Raw genomic sequence first — 20669 nt, 5'->3', positions numbered from 1 at the left:
CTTTTAGATTCTTCATAGACCCAGAAATATTTACCAATCAGGAGCGAGATTCAATGGAAAATCTAGTAATGTTGTCCAACTGTTGAGTCTGCTGAATGCGGTCATTCTCATTCTTCTCGAGTCGGGTTGCGTTCCGAAAGTTGCAAAAAAACGGGCATTCATTTTATGTTCGCGACCGTACACTATTCTACACTATTATATTCGTCAACGTTATTGGTCTGAATGTAATGATCTAATACTAAGGATCAATGGCCGCGTTCAGTAGAACAAAGGCTGCATTCAGCAGATTCAACAGTTGGACAACATTACTAGATTTTCCATTGAATCTCGCTCCTGATTGGTCAATACTTCTGGGTCTATGAAGAATCTAAAAGAATGTTCCAATCATAGACAATAATCACTAAGCGCTCTCTGATCACTTTGGCCGCGTTCAGTAGAACAATACTATAGTAACAATAGTTACTAAGCGCTCAGTGAGCGCTTTGTTTTCTGAACGCAACCAATAATCACTAAGCGCTCACTGATCATTTTGTTCTGCTGAACGCAGCTATTGGTTGCGTTCAGCGGAAAAAATTACTCCGCTTCCGTTCCGTAGCAAACGTCTCTGATTGGTACGTCTGTTCGGACTTGCCAAAGATTTAAAAGACCATGAACATTCGCTATTGAGTGGTAGCGTAGCAGTTTTCTCTGCTGAACCTGACTATTGATTGGCTACTGTGATCTTCCCTAACCAACTTCCGCCGCGCGGCAAACGTTGTCGAGTTCTATATGCAACCGACTTATCGCAGTGTATATGGGTGCGTTCCGTTTTACTCATATGCGCGCATTTTTTATAGTTACGTGACATAAACTATAGATAAATGCGTGAAACGGAATGCACCCTATGTATATACCAAACTTAAATAACAAAAAGAAAACCATTAGAGATTAAAATAAAGTTGAGAGAAAAGGAAAATTAAATTTAGGAATTAGATTATAAGAATTTTATATTCTTTATATTACAAATTATGACATAATTTATAATGCAATATTACAAATATTACATCATAGGATTACATCAAGGATGCTCAATCGACATCCCAGTAGTGGGGATAGCTGCTTATAAAAAACGTGGCTAGCCATGGTCACGCCGAAATCGAGAAAGAAGCTTCGAAGTGATCGTGTAGGAGTCAGAGCGAATCTTTAGAACGGTCGTGTCGGACTCAAACTATATCTTTCGAACAATTTAATTTAATTGAATAAAAATCTTTCAAGCCGTTAAATTGGAATCGGAAATCTTTACAAACAGAGTAAATCAGAAAGCACTCAAAACCTTTTAAATAGCCTAGTCACTACGAAATTCCAGGTCGAAATTGAATTTGGAAAAGAAAGGTAAGCAAATTATTATTATCAGTTCAGTTCAGTTCGGTATATGGCTTTAGGTAGAAAGGTGTACCCATACGCCATTCTCCAGCTACGTTAAGGGGAGGGAGGAGAAATTATTATTCTCGAGCCTTTCGATGTTTCCATCCATCTTCGGAAATGCATCAATCAAGGTACCTATTATGGAACTTATCGGAATCGATTCCGATCGAATTTATTCCGTTATTTCCTAGATTTCTATTGTCTTTTCTAGGAGAAACAGAATTATTCCGATCGGAATCGATTCCGACGAGTTCCATAAAGCCCGTATCAGACTACGGATTGGGATTGAGTATTTGATTGAAATTTAACCAATCAGGAGTAAGTTTACTATACTTGAGATTATTTTCTCTTTTTCAATTGGTCAAATTTCAATCTAATCTCAATCCCAATTCATAGTCTGATACGGGCTTAATAGGTACCCTGAACGCAGTATTTTCATGCAGCAAGTAATCCAGCACGAAAACAAGTACCGTTGGTCTGTTCTTTGTAGCTGCACTGTTGAACTGGTGCAATAAGTTAAAGTGAGACAAATATAGGTTTTCTCACTCTAGCTTATTGCACCAGTTCAGCAGTGCAGCTACAAAGAACAGACCACGTGTATCACTGGCTTTATAATTGTCTGATTATTCCAACAGAATTGACCAATCGCATTTGTCGTCATTAATTAGTATTGACAAATACGATTGGTTAATTTCAATGGAGTAACTAGCCGGTTATATATATAAATTTATAAATTAACCACAGTTAGAAGTTAAGAGAAACGGGCAGTAGCTCCATGAATTCATGGAGAAAGGTTAATGGCATATGACAATAGCATCAAATCATAAAGAAAAGAATACGTATACCGTTGTTTAAATAATCAAACATAAAACATTATCAGCATTGCACTATTATCACTATTATATTATATATATTACAAGCATATTTTTTGCGACAAATTACACAATTAATTTGTTTAGCTGTTAACTCAAAAAATGTCTGCGAAAATATCACGTACACGTGTGTCGTTGCACACGTTAAACAAGACAAAGATGTTGAAAAGCAATAATCAGCAACAACAATGTACGAAAGGAAAAAATAAAAAGACTCTCATTATTGCACAAGAAATTAAATTTGCACGGCTATTGGCTGATAATGACAAGAGGATACGGGACAAAGTATTAAAAAGTTTGAAAAAATGGTTGACAGTGCGCTCTCAAAGTTCGTTTGGTAAATTGGTTTATTTTGTCTAATCATATATATTTACATATAAGCTCTTTATAGTCAACAAGTATATACTTATTAGTACACATTTTACAGCATTTACCGAGATGGATTTTATGAGTTTATGGAAAGGCCTGTTCTACTGCATGTGGATGTCTGACAAAATGTTGATTCAAGAAGAACTGGCAGAATCTCTTAGTAAAATAGTGCATTGTCTTAATTCCAAAGATAATATTATACTTTATACAACTTGTGCTCTAAAAACTCTTGCCACAGAATGGTTTGGCATAGATCAGTACAGATTGGACAAATTTTCTATGGTACTTTTTTTTCTTACTGCTTCCTATAATATATTGTGATACTTCAAATTATGTACAAATAACCCTCGTACCTATTTGTTTCTCCAGTTGGTTAGAAGAATACTGCGCCAAACATTTGTAGTATGCAAGGATAAAGCATGGGATATGCAATGGATAAAAGAAATATCCCAAATATTTGAAAAACTCTTTTTATGCCCAAAGACTAACTTGGGTTTTAGTCTACATGTAACAGAGATATATCTAGAAGAGCTTGCTAAGGTATATTTAAAAAGTTAAAATAATAAGTCTTAATCATTTTAATGAAAAGTTATTTAAATCATTGTACAGATCAGCAATGAAAATTTGTCAGAAGAAGATGTGACTGAATTTATTAGGCCGTTTGTTATATATTTAATAACAACTAAAGATGAACATCAAATGAAGCATATTATGAAGCATATTTTTAGGTACCTCATATTTCAATCAAATATAGGTATTGAATACATGGAAAAATTTGCAGCCTGGAGACAAGTAAGTTTTTTACTTTCTAAACATATATTGCAAAATGTAATATAAATCTGCAATCATATTTCATTTCAATAAATAGGCTGGTTTTCCTTGCACACATTTGGATGATATGAAAAAGTTAGAATTATCAGACATGGAAGATAATTCTGAAAATAAGGATGAATTTTCTGAAACTGAGATACTAATGGATAAAGTTGAAAAACCTTTAGATCCACGAGCAGGTAGAGTCGATGTGGAATTGCCACAAATTTCATTTAATCCTGCACAGATTGTTCACTTACTCTCAAGTTATAAATTTCATCCATCCTCAACGGCAAAGTCACGGAGACAACTTACAAGAATTTTGCAAGAGTATGTCCTATGTTTTTAATTAATTTATCAAATTACAATTTATGTTTCTGTTATGTTCATTTATAAAAAGAAACTTTTATTATTAGGTTTAAAGATTTGTCAGAAGGAAAGATGCCTCTTGGGACAAAAAAAGTTAGAAACCCCATTTGGCAAAAAAAAGATACAGATTCAAAAAAGGCTGCTCTTCGCCTTATTCAATTTGAGAAGGACTTATACAGTGATAATATTAACAATAAAAGAAAAAGATATAAATAAATAATGGGTCTTATTTTGTAACATGGTAAGATACGCACAACATATGCAAGATGGAAGTATAACTGGAATATTTTCCACTCTACTAATACTTTCCCAATCAGAGTAATAAATTCATTGCATAATTGGTAATCAGAGTGCTGTACCAAATATTGCCGACGAAGCCAGGACATGCAGAAGGCTTCGACCCTGATGATCTTTGATGTTGAGACTAGGCCTGCCTTGGCCAGCAGCTCCAGCGTTTTCAAGGCCGCGTCGAAGTTGTGATGAAGGGATTACAGTGGCGTGTGAATGAGCTGATGGAAGAGGATATGCAAGGCAGTCGTGCCGCTGCCGGCTTCTTTAACGCTCGAGGGGCAGCCATGCTTCAAGAGATCTTCCACGAATTTCAACACGTTGCTCGGCCATCATTCTGGATCACTCGGTGCAGCGCCGTCTTGCCGCGCGGCGAACGCACATCAAACAAAAGTTTTCTGTACGACGATGATGCAACACAAATACCAAGAAAAGCAGATCCGAAGATAAACCATTTTGCAATAAATAAATCAGGATATATTATCTTTAAACAAAAGTTTTTTTGTTTTAGGATTTTCGACTCCTTTTCTCTCTCTCTCCAGGACGTTGTACTTGAATCATGACAATCTTCCTTTGTCTCTTTTTCCCTTTTTTTAACATAATGGGCGACGAATTCAGTTGAAGCGCCTAATAAAAAGTTGTTATAATCTGTTATAATATGTTAGGCACATTCAATTCAGCCATATTCCAGGATAAATATAGCCAAACAGCAACCTCGACAGTAATATCTGAAATCAAAAGAAATCCGTCTAAAGTCTCATACAGTAATAATAATAATAACGGAAATGTCATCAAATCTTTTCAAGAGATGGGAGAAACAAAATTTTATGTATACTATCTTCAATCATGATCAGGACTTGGAATTACTCTTGAATAATGAATATATAATTAAAATCTTTTATTATAAAAATATATTATTTAGGAAAATAATCATAAAGCGAAATAAAATATTTTATTTTGTCAATCCTTTTTGTGAAATAATGGCTGCGTTCAGAAAACACAACGGTTACACAACGGTTGAGTAATTCGTCAACGGCCGCGTTCAGCAGACTCAACAGTTGGACAACATTACTAGATTTTCCACTGAATCTCGCTCCTGATTGATAAATATTTCTGGGTCTATGAAGAATCTAACAGAATGCTCCAATCACAGACAATAATCACTAAGCGCTCACTGATCATTTTGTTCTACTGAACGCAGCCAATGGCTGCGTTCAGCAGAACTAGAGACCCTAGAATACAGAGTCTGGACAACTCATAGGCATCTTTCCATTGGTTCACGTTCTCAGACCTCTCAAAATGGCGGTGCAAATCACATTGCAGCGGGAACACGCATATATTCAAAGTATGATAAAGGTTAAGGGTCTATCCAAACAAACTTGCATAAGCGCGTAACGCATATGCATAAGGAAATTGACTAATCGTATGTTTAATACAAAAAATATTTTTTTACTACACGGATCATAATTAGTCAATTTCCTTATGCATATGCGTTACGCGCTTATGCAAGTTTGTCTGGATAGGCTTTAAGGGGCAGAGCACAGACTTCTACATAACGCATAATACACAACGCATAAGAGAATCAACCAATCAGAGTTCTTCATTTCTGTCCTGAGGAGGGAAATGAAGAAAACCAATTGGTTTATTCTTTTATGTGTTATGTATTATGTGTTATGCAGAAGTCTGTGCTCTGGCCCTTAGGAGAAACTAGCGATAGCTCCATGTGGCTCCATGTATTTTTGGAGAAAGGTTAACGGCATGTGAAAATAGCATCAAATCATAAAGAAAAGAATATGTATACTGCTGTTTAAATAATCAAACATAAAACATTATCGGCATTGCATTATAACCACTATTATATTATATATATTACAAATATATTTTTTGCGACAAATTACACAATTTATTTAGCTGTTAACTCAAGAAATGGCTGTGAAGATACCATATACACGTGTGTCGTTGCAGAGCAAGACAAAGATGTTAAAAAGCAATAATCAGCAACAATGTACGAAAGGAAAAAATAAAAAGACTCTCGTTATTGCACAAGAAATTAAGTTTGCACGGCTATTGGCTGATAATGACAAGAGGATACGGGACAAAGTATTAAAAAGTTTGAAAAAATGGTTGACAGTGCGCTCTCAAAGCTCGTTTGGTAAATTGGCTTATTTTGTCTGATTAACATGTATATTCACATATAAGTTCTATATATTTAACAAGTATATACTTAGTATATATTTTACAACATTACATATATATTTACATATAAGCTCTTTATAGTGAACAAGTATATACTTATTGGTACACATTTTACAGCATTTACAGAGATGGATTTTATGAGTTTATGGAAAGGCCTGTTCTACTGCATGTGGATGTCTGACAAAATGTTGATTCAAGAAGAACTGGCAGAATCTCTTAGTAAAATAGTGCATTGTCTTAATTCCAAAGATAATATTATACTTTATACAACTTGTGCTCTAAAAACTCTTGCCACAGAATGGTTTGGCATAGATCAGTACAGATTGGACAAATTTTCTATGGTACTTTTTTTTCTTACTGCTTCCTATAATACATTGTGATACTTCAAATTATGTACAAATAACCCTCGTACCTATTTGTTTCTCCAGTTGGTTAGAAGAATACTGCGCCAAACATTTGTAGTATGCAAGGATAAAGCATGGGATATGCAATGGATAAAAGAAATATCCCAAATATTTGAAAAACTCTTTTTATGCCCAAAGACCAACTTGGGTTTTAGTCTACATGTAACAGAGATATATTTAGAAGAGCTTGCTAAGGTATGTTCAAAAAGTTAAAATAATAAGTCTTAAACATTTTAATGAAAAGTTAAAATAATAAGTTAAAATAATAAGTCTTAACCATTTTAATGAGAAGTTATGTAAATTATTGTATAGAACAGCAATGAAAATTTGTCTGAAGAGGCTGTGAGTGAATTTATTAGACCGTTTGTTGTTTATTTAATAACAACTAAAGATGAACGTCAAATGAAACATATCATGAAGCATATTTTTAGATACCTTATATTTCAATCAGATATAGGTATCGAATACATGGAAAAATTTGCAGCCTGGAGACAAGTAGGTTTCTTACTCTCTAAACATGTATTGCAATATGAAATATAAATCATATTTCATTTCAATAAATAGGCTGGTTTTCCTTGCACACATTTGGATGATATGAAAAAGTTAGAATTATCAGACATGGAAGATAATTCTGAAAATAAGGATGAAGAATTTTCTAAAACTGAGCTACTAATGGATAAAGTTGAAAATCCTTTAGATCCACGAGCAGGTAGAGTTGATGTGGAATTGCCACAAATTTCATTTAATCCTGCACAGATTGTTCAGTTACTCTCAAGTTATAAATTTCATCCATCTTCAACGACAAAGTCACGGAGACAACTTTCAAGAATTCTGCAAGAGTATATATTCTATGTTTTTAATTAATCTATCAAATTTCAATTTATATTTCTGTTATATTCATTCTTGTAAAAAGAAACTCTTAATACTAGGTTCAAAGAATTGTCAGAAGGAAAGATGCCTCTTGGGACAAAAAAAGTTAGAAACCCCATTTGGCAGAAAAAGGATACAGATTCAAAGAAGGCTGCTCTTCGCCTTATTCAGTTTGAGAAGGACCTATACAGTGACAACATAAACAATAAAAGAAAAAGAAATAAGCGAATAATCGAACTTGATACAGATACAGTTTTAGATATAGGTCCTCCTAAGAAACAGAAAAAAAATAATTTAACACATGATGAAGTTGACTGTAAATCTGAATTTAGTGAAAACAAAACAAAATTAGAAGCAAAGAGCTTATCAAAAAAAAATAAAACAACTAAAAAAGTAAAATTAAATTGTGTAAACGATATGCAATCATCAGATACAAATGTCGATTATAAAATGAAATCGAGCGTAGGTGGATCAAAGAAAAGTAAAACAGCTAAAAAAATAAAATTAAATTGTGTAAACGATATGCAATCATCAGATACAAATGTCGATTATAAAATGAAAACGACCGTACGTGGAGAGTGGCCGATATCAGAACATGTAAATCAATGTATTTTGCCTGCGTCAGTTTCTCAAAGCAACATTTCGACCAAGAAAACTGCCAAAAAACGCGTAATTGAGAAGACTGTATCGGAAAAAAATATTGCACGGAATAATCAAGTGGTGGCTCTGAGAAATGTTAGTACTAGTAATTTTGAAAATGTTTATAAGTGATGTAGCTCTTTATAAGTCATGTGAAAGTATTCTTTTATTATTTTATGGCAGAAATCACACACATCGAATCAAATGAAAGGGCAAACTGACTTAAATAATTCTACGGAATCGAGAAAGAAGGTGAAAATCGTGCTGCATCGAAATACTGCGCAACTTACATCAGAATATATTCAACAGGTTCGTAGAAGTCCGACTATTCCTTTTGACGCAAATAAGAAACCGTTAGTTAGTGTGTTAAAAGCGAGTCCTATACCAAGTCCAGTTAACCCCTTTTACAAAAAGGGTTAATGCTAATTATATTAAAATTAGCTTTTGAAAATGTGTACATAAGACATTGCTTTTTGTTGTAATAATAATAATAATAAAACTATCAATGAAATATCTTTATGTATTTTGAACCTATCACTATCGAAGTGACTGGTGAAATATCAAATATATACGTTCCAAAAACAATTATTGTACAATAGTATGAATTTAATCATAGCTAGCATGTTGTTACATATTCTTGATTTGATATCTTATTGCTTTCATTGCACAATAATTATAATGGAATATATTGATAGATTTATATTATTTAAATATACACATGTACATATATAATTATATAGGGAATACATTATTTCATATATTCTACAACACATTTTTTTAGCTTGAAGACTTAATGCGTCATATGTAATATATTCGTTATTTTACAGAAATAAATATTGTATACGAACGCAATGTGTGCTCTTACATAAAATACTTTGTATTACAGTGCTGACAATACATGCAACAATGTTAAAGATTATTCACATGTTACATTATTATATCATTACACAACAGTTGAATTAACATTTATTTGCATAAGAAAGTTTTTAACACGTTTTGACTAGTTCATAGGACGTACGCACAGATAAGATAGATTATTCATCAATTTATGGTTTTGACTACTTCTTTGTTGGAGCTATACAAAGGAAATTATTGATTTGATTGAATATGTGGCTCCCAGGTACTAATTATGTAAAGAAAATATTTAACATATATATTAGGAGATATATGCGTATCATATATTGCTATATTTCTATTACCATATTTACTAAATGATTTTTTATAAAACTAATCTAATTGTTTATATCTCTCTTTGGCACATGAATTCACTTTTGCTCGTACTCGTAACCGTTCAATAGTTGAAGGACCTAAATTTTTTTATTAAAAAAATTCGAAAAAATAAATATATTCTAACATATACTTTCTATAATCTATATAAATTTTATATAATTATACAGCATATTTATATATTTTCTATCTTATAAAATGTCCGCAATTTACATTCAGCCTGTATAATTCAAGAAACATAACCATTTTTTTACATCAATTAAAAAGACACATGTTTCGTATGTTGCTATATGAAATTCTTTTCATAAATAATTAGAAACAAGATGGAGTAGAAAAGTGTAATGATTATATTTCTCTCTTCATTGTTATGTAATATATGAAAATTACTTTGTTAATAATATCTCAAAACACCATATTTTTAACAATATTCCATTTGTATCAACGTTTATCAGAAATTTGTTGCAGTAAAAACTAGTGGTTCTTTTAAAATGTTATTCTTTTAATAAGAAAATTTCTAAGAAATTTGTACAATTTATGTTTTACAAATATAGACGTTTCCACGAGATATATATTTATTAGAAATACTATTTTATGTATATATATATTTCTTTTGACATAAAACATCAAAATGCTTGCATCATCCATCTTTACATCTCTCTCTTTTTTTTAAAGATAGCATAATATATGATTGGAGGACAAACTTCAATTATCTATTATTAGGCAATTGTATACACTCTCACTTTGTTATATACCACTGTTTTTAAGACTAAGACGTTGAGATATATAAACATAAAAGAATTGAAACAGTGCAGTAAACAATTACACACAGACATACGTTTACAATTACATGATATTGCACAAGATTCTTGAAATTACATTTCTCTTCTAATTTCGATTTTATATGTACACAACATTATCACAGAGATAAAGAGAGCTATATAATCCTCTAAAGAACATCAAGTCAAAATATATTCTCGATTAACTACGCTTGGTTTGGAAAGGATAGTTCTTCCAACGCGAATACCATTCAATCTCGATCTGATTAAAGCTCGTACTGAAAATCGACAACGTGACGAAAAACGCTGTATGTATCAAAGTCCATAGTTGAAAGATTGGTGAAATAATGAGTAAAAGTACCATCATTCCTGCGAATATGAAATTTTATTTCTGGTATTGTTTTTATCGATACCAAATCTCCGAGATTATATTCTTTTAAGTTAGAAGAAAGATAAGAGAAACGTACCTGTCAATATACTCCAGAATCCAAACGCAGCTCGCAGTGGTAGCATTTTCGCCATCGGCCAGATTTCGGCGGAGGAGAAAGTTTTCTCTTCGTAAAATTGTTTCAATATTCTCTCCTTGTCAGACCATTTATTCTCCAGCCACTTTCTCAACGTCGACTCGTGCGTTGGTATCTCCGCGGAGGGTATTCGCTTTATATGGAAGTGCACCTCGCCCGGCAATTTGCCTTTGATCAAATCAATTTCAGACTGCGGTATGTAATCGGGATATGCTATCGTCAAATCATACACGGCATCGAGATAATTCGCTTGTTGAAGATGTTGCACCAGATAGGCGAAGCCAGTTGTCTTTGGATGTAGAGTGTAGTTGTATTGTGGTAAATGATGCTGTAACGCATATTTATCTGATTTTTCCTTGCTGCTTCTCGTTAAATCGGTACCCTCAGGAAATATCAACAATTGTGTACGACTATCTAATGCGATAAAATAATCGAGAATACGTGACAACCGGCCTTGATCTTCTTCCCAGCGTCGTGTTATGTAAAGGAAACTGTTCATTTGCATGATCCATCCTGTCGCAGGTGCGTGTGCAATGATAAAAATGTAAGATATATATGACTTTGCATATAGAAGCTTCGTGTACATTGTGCAAGAGAAGAAACAAAATGTTACCTGGACCGGGAATGTGTCGTATAGGATCCTTCAAAACGAATTTCAATCTATGACAAGCTACATTAGGCATACACGCTTGGTACATCGCCGCCCATAGAAAGTTCCAATCCACCCTTGTTCTGTGATTCATTACAAGCACAGCTGATTCATTAGGAAATATATGATCACCAGACACATAAATCTTTACACCAAACATGTTTAACAAGGCCTAGAATGTTTAAAATATTTCCGATAAGCATAATTAATAGCATAATCGAAAACAAAAGACTACATATATGTGAACGTATATGATGAAAATAATTAGTAATTTACTCACGGTAGGGTAAAGCTCCCAGCACGAAAATAAGAGATCTCCATATTTTCGGAATTTCGGTGGGCTGAACAAGAACAACGGTAGGGACGGACAGGCAATAAATAAAAAGCCTGCTACTATACTACCATACCACAGAGCACAATACAGTATACCACGTATAAATCCGCGCATTATAATCTGAAAATGGCCAAAGAAAACAATGTCTCTTATTTGGTTTCAAAAGTGAAAATAAGTTAGAAATAAATATACCTGACCTTCGTTATATACATCATAAATATTTTGGTCAAATACTAAGCTTCTTTCTGAGTATTATAATATCTTATAAATTAAAGTAGACAATTAGTAAACTTAAAGTAGAAAATTAGCAAAAGTAATATAGTATTATTCTATCTATATTACTTTCAAAAATTTCCGGTTTAATTTTAACAAAATATATAACGAAGGCCAATTATTAATAAATAATTATTATATTATGTTTAAAATCGTGCACGACTCTTACAGGCCAAGTACCTACTTCAATCTAAAAATGGATATTTTGCAGACCTGTCCTTCCTTTAACGTTTTCACGATCATAGTGATATGTTATTAGCATTATTATATATTAATGCAGGCGTCACTATGTGTCGCTACGTAAACGCATATTAATGAATGTTATTAAACATTTAACGCTGTTATCATTAAAAGTTCCAGAACACGCACATTGAATACAAAATGCAAAATATTTTCAATCTGAATTGTTTTAAGAATTTTAGATAGTGATGACACAAGTGACATCACGACAGGATCCTCACATTTATATTGAGATAATGTTTCCTCTGTTCTTTCAATAATGATTTCACGAGAACAAAGCAGATTTGTTCTTGCTCAGCTTGAAAACATTAAAAAGTTGATATTTGAGACTTTCATATTCTTGACACATAAGGAGGGAGGAAAACTCAAGTTAATCCCATGCTTCTAGAAGAGAATAGAAAAGAAAAATTAAATATTAGAGCAAAGTGTTCAAAACTCACTTTCACATGTGCACTGTGTAATTGAAGCACTTTTTACGGACATTGGACCTTGACTGTTTCCTTGTGAAACACTGTGTCTTTACTGGCTTCCTCTTGGCTTTACCAGAGGGGCTTCTCTCTACCACCCCTTTTACCCTCACTCTCTCATCCGCTCTCTACTACTAAGCTGGAGGATGCTGTGTTGGACCATTATTGATCTGTTGAGCACAAGAGGGTTGCACGATCCCAATAAAAAGATTAAAGTTTTTTTGCAACTAGCGATCAACTGAATATTTTTTATATATAATATAGTATCAATAAAATGTTTTTATTATATTAGCTTCCAGTATATTATTTATACAAAACAATATCTAATTATTTAATACAATGATATTTATTTCTGCCATATTCTGCCGAACTACATTAAATATTTGTACTACAAATATTTACAGTCTATGTATATAAAATTGGGAAATAAAAATTGATTAATACTTTACAGTCTAAACGTTCAGATAGAAGTTAGAGTTCTTTTTCTCTATTTATACATGAAAAATTAATTATTATAATTATATAGCATTCAAGATTTATTTTGGCGAAAACTTTTAAATTAAATCTAAAAAATGATCGTTTGTGTTTAAACGCATTTATTGTATTATTGTATCACATTATTTTACTAGGATATGGATAAAAAATCAAACCATAATATGTTATATATACAGTAGTAAATATTTAATTATTTGTATAAGGAATATATATATATATAAAGCATAATAGGCCTAACGTTTATACACAGCATAATGACAATTTTTAATTTTTTAAATATTTAAATTTTATATTTGTTATATATCATCGATATGGGCGCCTGTACCTTCATGTCATTTTATATTTTATTGGAAAGACTTGTAGATAAGAGATCATCTAGATTATTAAAATATAAAAGTTTTATATATGATAAAAATATTATACAAGTCCCGTAAGTCGCAGTACAACCGAAAAATCAATAATAAAAAATAAATTAAACATCTGGAAGAAATATTAGTCCTAACAAGGATCTACAATGTCTTGTTTTTAATAAAAAAATGTTAAATATAAAATTAATAAATTTTTTTTAAAAGACCAATGTTGCTAGTCTTATTTCGACAAAGGCTAATAAATATAAATAAATATGTACTTTATCAATGAAAACAAAGAAATGTTAATATCCCATTCATAAATTTACATATATACATATCTATAACATTTTTAACTTCCTTTGATGATTTAAAACAAAAATATCGTTTTGTTCATATTCATATGTAATATTGTTTGATTGTAATTACACTCAAAAGGAGTTTAACTACTTTAATATTCATTTAATAATCAGTAATTCAATTCATGTATAATTCAGAAGTTATTGTATGCTTAGAGTTTAAGGATTCTTAAAATAGTGTAAAAATAGTGTTAATTTTTCAATTTTTAAGATTAATTTAATAAAAAAAAGAGATATTTTGTGTTTGTTACCTTGTGTGAATTTACCTTGTTGAATATATTTTTATTTTATACTTGGTCAATTTATTTTTTCATACTTATTCCTTTTTGATTGTAACACTATTTACGGGACATCTATTACTTTCTTTTACGTTCAATAATTAAAACTGTTTGTATGCTTTCCTCTTCCTTTTCCATGCCGTACTTTATAAATTGCGTCTATATGTGTAACATGTTGATTCTTATAACATACTTATACTATAATGTATGGAATGAACAGATTTATTAACACCCTCTTTTAACTATCTTTTTCATAACTAGAGTATTTGTTGAGAAGATCATGAGCCTCGTCCACTACTTTTTTTTCGTCTTCATCTTCAACAATTTGCGAGGAGTCACAAATCTTCTTTAACCAATGGATGGCCTGCTCATAGTCGCTCAGTGCTATATAACATTTGCTAATATATAGTTGATTTTCCAGATTCACTTCGTCTAAAAGTTTTTCTGCTTTTTTAAAGGTATCTATCACATCTTCAAATGGGACGATTGGAGGCTCTGCACACAATGTCGCTACAATCTATACAATGATAGTCAATTACATTACCATATATAAGTATCATGATTTTATTTGAATCACTTAGCTACCATTGGAACTTATTATGCGTACCTTTTTTTCCACCCAACTTAACTTAGCAAACTCATATAAACATCTACCGAGTAGATGATGTAGCATGCCATCGTTTGGGCGTATCTCTAAGGCTTTCAGTATATGTTCTTTGTACTCAAAACCACTATATATCTTCTCTTTTATTGATAAAAAATTACTGTGTACTCCTATTAATATAGCATACCATTTGTGCAGATCTGCATTTGATGATGTATAAAACTTTTTGCAGGCAATAATCCCTATAAAAATGAATATTACATTTACATTTCTGAAGAGATGAGTATTGTAATTAAATACTGTAACCATAAATATGTAATTAAAAAGATACACATAGATATAAATATAGTAATATATAAATCCAATACCCTCAAGAAGAACAGCTTTTTTCATAGCTTGATCAATCATATCATTTGAATGATTGAAACAACTTCTGGCAAATCTCCATGCTATATCTATATTATTTGGATAATTGTTTGCAAGGGTTTGTAGCTCAAAATAAATATCATGTTGATGTTCCTTCTGTTCAATGCGTGCATCCAAGATGGAAAAATTTAATCCAGGGCAAGTGGCTTCTGTTGACCTGCATCACTAAACATATAATCTCTTCCTTTTATGTTTCGAGCTTTAAAAGTTGGGTGACAAAAAAAATGAAAAATAAAACATATATTTGTAGCTACATTTACAAATAAGGTTCAAGCTTGCGCTCAATCAATTAAGCAGTATCAAGTTAATTTTAAGTTTAGATAAGATCAAACTATAGATAAGGACTTAAATGTCCTATATACAAATAAGACTCATAAAAAATATATAGATTCAATCTACAGAATAATGTTTAAACTGGCACAATTCTTTTGTTTAAACAGAGAATAAAGTTATATTAAGGATATGATGAAAAATAAACTAACCTAGTTTCTATGTCACTTATACCATTATCACTGTCCGAACAGTCAAAGAATTCATCATTTCCAATATCTGTACCTGCTGTTGAAAAAGCATCTACATCTGTATCATTATCTGTTGCAGTATATGTATTGTCATTAAGAACACGTTTACGACTAAGCTTCTTCTTTCTCTGTTGATTTTGCTGTAATCTGAATAGAAACGATTAACATACATATTAATCTGTGTCACCTGTATATTTGCAAATATATTTCAAAATAAAATTGATCAATTAAAAAGGAGTAATTGTATTATTGTCACCTTAGTGCATCCAATTCTTCTTGTAATTCTGTAAGACGACGATTGAGTTCCTCATAGTTTCCATTCTTCATATGTTCATATTCATGTTTCTTCTCCAAAATTTTATGATAAATAAAAATACTAGCTGCGCTTATCACTCCAATAGTTGCTCCAATAGCAGCAGCTAACAGATTAGTTTGTAGCTGACTCATGATGATTAAACGAACTTTTGACTAACAACCGCTTTCTGCAAGTAGGAATATGTAATAGTTTTACATCGTACTTAACATACAAAGTGCATATATACTTACGAATTTCGCTGTGAAATGTGATCTGGACGACATGAATTTGCCGCGTTTATTAAACGATGTCACTATCTGTCCAAGTAATATATCATATTTCAGTCCTTTAGATGTATCCAGCGCCGTCAAAGTCGTTAAAATAAACTGCTACTTTCTTCTACCGATGCTTCTTTTTCATGAGCTATTCATGAGCTATATATAACAAATGTCGCAAGGTTAACTAACCGCTGACTAATTTGCACTCTATACTGAGACTACTGCGATTCTTTTTACGCAAGAACTTTTTGATAATAGCAGCGTATGCGGTGTTACGTATCACGTTCTAAAGGGCAATCCGACACGTCGCGTGAGTGTAACGAACAGTATAAAACATTTTCACCGCCACCGGTATGATTAGTTCTTCATCTCTGTCACTCTCGATTTTCGATTAATTCGGTAAAGTTCCGACTCCTTCGTAGAAATGAGTTTATCATTTCTCTCATATATGTATTATATAAAATAACTGTGTGTGCGTGGACTAATTAGTTTTAATATCTAAGTCGGCTTTTGAGAAAAAGAAAAAAAGAAAAAAAAATCATCAGTATCGGTGAAGGTCGTCATGCTATTTCCTCAGAAAAAGAATTTCATCGATAAGTTACCGTTAAGATGTCGAAGCGAACAATGTTTATTTGACATTGATATTTTTCTTGCTTAATTTTTAGCCGGCATAATTTCATGATAACACACGTCGAAATTATATTCACTATTTCACATTGGCTGAGTGATAACTCGAAATAAATCGAATTTCGAGAAAACGAATTAACAGCAATATTTGCGACTACAATATTAGCGGGAAATTTAAACGAGCCTATAAATATTTTATCTGAGCGATAATTTTACAATGTAATATCTAGAGTATTTTATAGATTGGTAAAAAAAAAGGTAAATATATTTATATGAAAAAATTGATCTTATTATAAAAATAAGATAACAAATAATCAATGCATAGGTATTTTTTTAAATTGGAAACTAAATTTCCAAGCTATAGCAGGCTACAAAGTCACATAGTTTTCTAAATATAAAATAAAATATGAAAAGACTTTAATATGATTTCATATAAATATGGTTTCATATAAATATGATTTCATATAAATATGGTTTCATATAAAATTATTGAGTATTATTAAGTATTCATTAGACCACAAATTGGTTACTATTATCACATATTTTATTATACAATATAGTCTGCATATTACAAGCATTTTTTAGGCATTTACAGAGAACATTTCTTACGAAAGCAGTTATAAAATTCGAGTGCATATAAAGTATAAGATTGGATGTTTAAGAAAAATAATAGATGTAATATGTTTAAATATATATATATACCAAGTATAGAAGCATTCTTGAGAGCACTCGATTCGACAGGAATCAACTGCTTTAAAGCTTTTAACATAAAGCCAATCCTTTTTTACATTTTTTAATACACTTATATCCTAACTATAATACTTAAAATCTTAATTTATTCACGTCGCAAATTCTCAAGTCTGGCCTGTAGATCCGCATCGGCATCTGCAAGATTACCACCCTCTTCATTGCCAGCTGCAGCAGCAACTGGCTGTTTAGAACCAACTACATTCAGTGATCCAGATGCTTGCGGTAGGCCAGATAGTTGATCTGTTAATTGCAAACCTAGCTCATCTAATACCTGAGCGACTACAGCATCACTGAAAAATAAAATATTAATAGTTTATATCTTTAATAACTGATAAATTTTATAATTAATTTTTTATTTGTATTTCTAATTAAAAACTATTTATATATTAAAAACTATTTATATATGTATATAAAAATGCTTGATACCTCTCTTCTTCATCTCCTTCATCCTCCATCGCATCATCTATTGCATCATTCATAATTTCTTCTTTCATATCCATGATCTCTGATTGTTTTTCAAATTCTTGTAATATCTTTTGTATTTGTGGTAAATTCAATTGTCTAAAAAAATTAATTGAGGTAAAGACCAAATAAGTGAAAAAATAAATTATTTAGTATTGCAGTTATACTGAAAAGCTATTCACTATGCTTTAGTATTTCTAATAAGTACAAGTATAATGAAAATATGTCTGATATATTGATATGTGAATTATTATACTCACTTATTCATGTTTTGCATTGCTTTTGTCACTCCTTTCATTGCTTGCGCCATTGTGTTCTGAGAACGTAACGTTTGTATTTTTAAGGATACTGCTTGAATATTTGCTTTCATAAGCATGAACTTTTTCACATAACGCCTTGTCCTAACAAGATCTTTGGCCATAATTTTCACAGCATCCTATAGTAATCAAGAAATACCTTAATATGATATATATAACAAAACAAAATATAATATAATATATATATTTAGTTATACCATTTGTCCATCCTTTGCAAGTTTCTTGATGTCTGCTATAATTTTCTTCTCCTGCTGCTCCATTCTCACTCTTTCTCTGTCCAAATCTCGCATTGCCTTATTCAATGCTCTTTGGTTTTTCCTGAGCATTTCCTCAGGAGTAATACGCTTGCCGAATAACCACTCCATGATTCTACAGATAGAGATGTATTGAATAAAATCTTGAGATAAATTAACAATTTAAAAACAATATGCGTGTCAATCATCGATGGCATCAAAATCGATGGCAAACATGAATGAAAATAAACCATGTCTCGAAAAATACATCTTATTTCTTACATGTCAAAATTGCGATTAACACAATTTCCAGTTACAAATGTACCACTATGCACTTAATCGCGCTATACCATTATATTGATCATCTCACATATATTTCGTGTGTACGAATCTTCCTGGAATATCAAACTGACATTAAGAAACACGCATTTTATGAGTCACAGTTTTTAGAGGTTAAATCGATCGGTGGAAGATCGAGATTACGTTGTCACGACGAATCATACAGGCTAATTTTATCCGATATGTTATCAAATAAATAAATATTATATTTGTCATTAATATGTCATTAATATCCGGCGTACGTGCTATTTACAGGAGCAGATGTGCATGAACGTCAAAGTTACGAAGAGGAAGAGAGAAAGACGACGACTTTATTAGATCTTTGTCACATGTATCTAGTACTAATCTCGTGTGATTGTCACAGATCTCGCCAGGATAATACCGAGAATGATATCACAAACAGTTTTGTCTTCTCAACATTTCTCATATGACAGGTCGTGCTTACAGCAACGACAAATCCCTCAAATTCAAAACGGGTCTAAAGTTTCAAGTCGCAATTGTGTTCAGTATCAAGAGAGACAGACTGCACAATGTACTCGGATTTTGGAAAGAGAGAGAGAGAAGGTAACAAATTATTTCTATTTATCTATCTCTCTCTTTATTCCGCTCCGAATCACTGTTATACCGACATGTTACTTCCGATGACTCGATGACACCGATCGTTATGACGCGTTGTGTCACCAGAGGAGGTCTCCTAGAACCACTTGCAACTAGAGACCCTTGAATTAGAGTCTAGTCATAAGGATTCCACTTTTGATTGGTCCACCAGTTTTGGCAACTCCCGCTCATATTTGAATGACCTTAGCATTCGCTCGCTATTAGCGTAAGTATAATTTAACAATACACATAGTTATACGAAATAAGTGTACAAATTATGTATTAAAATACTTTTTATATTGTAATATATTGTTGTAATATCTTATCATTGTTGTAAATCATTAATTCTAAATTCGACATTTTTGCTATTACATTTTTATTAAAAAGAGAAATCGCAATAGTTTTAGACATTTTCTTACCAATAGATGTTTTTTTCTTGTTTCTGGCTTGATAAATATTTAAGAAATCCTGTAAGATATTTGTCTTGTAGCCTACCAATCATAGCGTTCAGATTTTTGCGAATTCGCTGGCGACTTAAGAAGCTTGCTCAAAGCGAGTAAAAGCAGCATCGTGTAAATCACCCTTATCTTTCCCTCTTTCCCGCTCTCGTTCTCGCTCAACGACGCGAGAGCGAGGCTAATTCTTTCTGGGCTATAATCTGACAAGGGCTACTGCCAAACTTGCGGTCACTGATTTTGACGAGCTTTGGCAGAAATGTAGTATAGGTCTAGCAAAAGTTACTGTTAACCGGAGACGATGCAACACTCAAGCATTTGGGAGAAATTACAAATTGAAATTTCGCGATTTTAAATATGCGCTGTTATTCCAACATTTGCAGAGCTACTTCCAAGTGACGATGTGACGCAGCAGACTGGACGCGGTGCTGATACACGCTAGGGTGTATCGCACCGCGGGATAAACGCTTGCGTGTTTGCGCCTACTTATGTCTTGTTATTTTTTTTAATTTGTTTTTTTTTATTCTTACGAATAAAAATATATATATATATATTCCCAGACTGCACACGGATGT

General features: G+C 32.0%; 5 protein-coding genes across 10 annotated transcripts; 2 read left to right on the top strand and 3 right to left on the bottom strand.

Moving 5' to 3' along the window:
* Positions 1-2084: 2084 nt before the first annotated feature.
* Positions 2085-4982, top strand: LOC105183406 (ribosomal RNA processing protein 1 homolog). The gene is made up of 7 exons (XM_011141493.3): positions 2085-2613; positions 2704-2927; positions 3015-3185; positions 3255-3437; positions 3514-3785; positions 3872-4065; positions 4174-4982. Exons 1-6 carry the CDS (start codon positions 2379-2381, stop codon positions 4038-4040), a joined length of 1254 nt encoding a protein of 417 aa, XP_011139795.1. The 5' UTR covers positions 2085-2378; the 3' UTR covers positions 4041-4065; positions 4174-4982.
* Positions 4983-5786: 804 nt separating this feature from the next.
* Positions 5787-8732, top strand: Nnp-1 (Ribosomal RNA processing protein 1 homolog Nnp-1). 3 transcript variants are annotated; one of them, XM_011141484.3, is made up of 8 exons: positions 5787-5861; positions 6078-6264; positions 6426-6649; positions 6737-6907; positions 7025-7207; positions 7277-7551; positions 7642-8317; positions 8405-8732. In XM_011141484.3, the coding sequence occupies exons 1-8, from the start codon at positions 5844-5846 to the stop codon at positions 8639-8641; spliced, it is 1971 nt and encodes a 656-aa protein (XP_011139786.1). In that variant the 5' UTR covers positions 5787-5843; the 3' UTR covers positions 8642-8732. The 3 variants fall into 3 exon arrangements, with proteins under 3 accessions (XP_011139786.1, XP_011139787.1, XP_011139785.1); XM_011141485.1 differs by having other exon boundaries at positions 5833-5907; XM_011141483.1 differs by lacking the exon at positions 5787-5861 and having other exon boundaries at positions 5914-6264.
* A 1354-nt stretch (positions 8733-10086) lies between these two features.
* Positions 10087-12889, bottom strand: LOC105183404 (lysocardiolipin acyltransferase 1). Of its 2 annotated transcripts, XM_025303940.1 has the most exons (6): positions 12685-12863; positions 12189-12300; positions 11678-11851; positions 11362-11569; positions 10692-11261; positions 10427-10593 (listed from the first exon to the last, which is right to left on the bottom strand). In XM_025303940.1, the coding sequence occupies exons 3-6, from the start codon at positions 11843-11845 to the stop codon at positions 10427-10429; spliced, it is 1113 nt and encodes a 370-aa protein (XP_025159725.1). In that variant the 5' UTR covers positions 11846-11851; positions 12189-12300; positions 12685-12863. The 2 variants fall into 2 exon arrangements, with proteins under 2 accessions (XP_011139789.1, XP_025159725.1); XM_011141487.3 differs by lacking the exon at positions 12189-12300 and having other exon boundaries at positions 10087-10593; positions 12685-12889.
* A 1134-nt stretch (positions 12890-14023) lies between these two features.
* Positions 14024-17056, bottom strand: LOC105183402 (regulator of microtubule dynamics protein 3). Its single transcript, XM_011141482.3, has 7 exons — positions 16917-17056; positions 16288-16470; positions 15998-16223; positions 15703-15888; positions 15163-15377; positions 14798-15036; positions 14024-14707 (listed from the first exon to the last, which is right to left on the bottom strand). The coding sequence occupies exons 3-7, from the start codon at positions 16186-16188 to the stop codon at positions 14429-14431; spliced, it is 1110 nt and encodes a 369-aa protein (XP_011139784.1). The 5' UTR covers positions 16189-16223; positions 16288-16470; positions 16917-17056; the 3' UTR covers positions 14024-14428.
* A 427-nt stretch (positions 17057-17483) lies between these two features.
* Vps2 (vacuolar protein sorting 2) lies at positions 17484-19592 on the bottom strand. Of its 3 annotated transcripts, XM_011141477.3 has the most exons (6): positions 19285-19591; positions 18986-19098; positions 18668-18839; positions 18414-18589; positions 18118-18252; positions 17777-17981 (listed from the first exon to the last, which is right to left on the bottom strand). In XM_011141477.3, exons 3-6 carry the CDS (start codon positions 18833-18835, stop codon positions 17777-17779), a joined length of 684 nt encoding a protein of 227 aa, XP_011139779.1. In that variant the 5' UTR covers positions 18836-18839; positions 18986-19098; positions 19285-19591. The 3 variants fall into 3 exon arrangements, with proteins under 3 accessions (XP_011139778.1, XP_011139779.1, XP_011139780.1); XM_011141476.3 differs by lacking the exon at positions 18986-19098 and having other exon boundaries at positions 17484-17981; positions 19285-19590; XM_011141478.3 differs by lacking the exon at positions 18986-19098 and having other exon boundaries at positions 19296-19592.
* Between the last annotated feature and the right edge of the window lie 1077 nt (positions 19593-20669).

This window comes from Harpegnathos saltator, unplaced genomic scaffold (assembly GCF_003227715.2).
Source record: "Harpegnathos saltator strain DR-91 unplaced genomic scaffold, Hsal_v8.6 scaffold58, whole genome shotgun sequence".
In the NCBI taxonomy this organism is placed as follows: Eukaryota; Metazoa; Arthropoda; class Insecta; order Hymenoptera; family Formicidae; genus Harpegnathos; species Harpegnathos saltator.
Note: the sequence above shows the minus strand (reverse complement) of the source record. Positions and strands in the feature narration are given on the sequence as shown.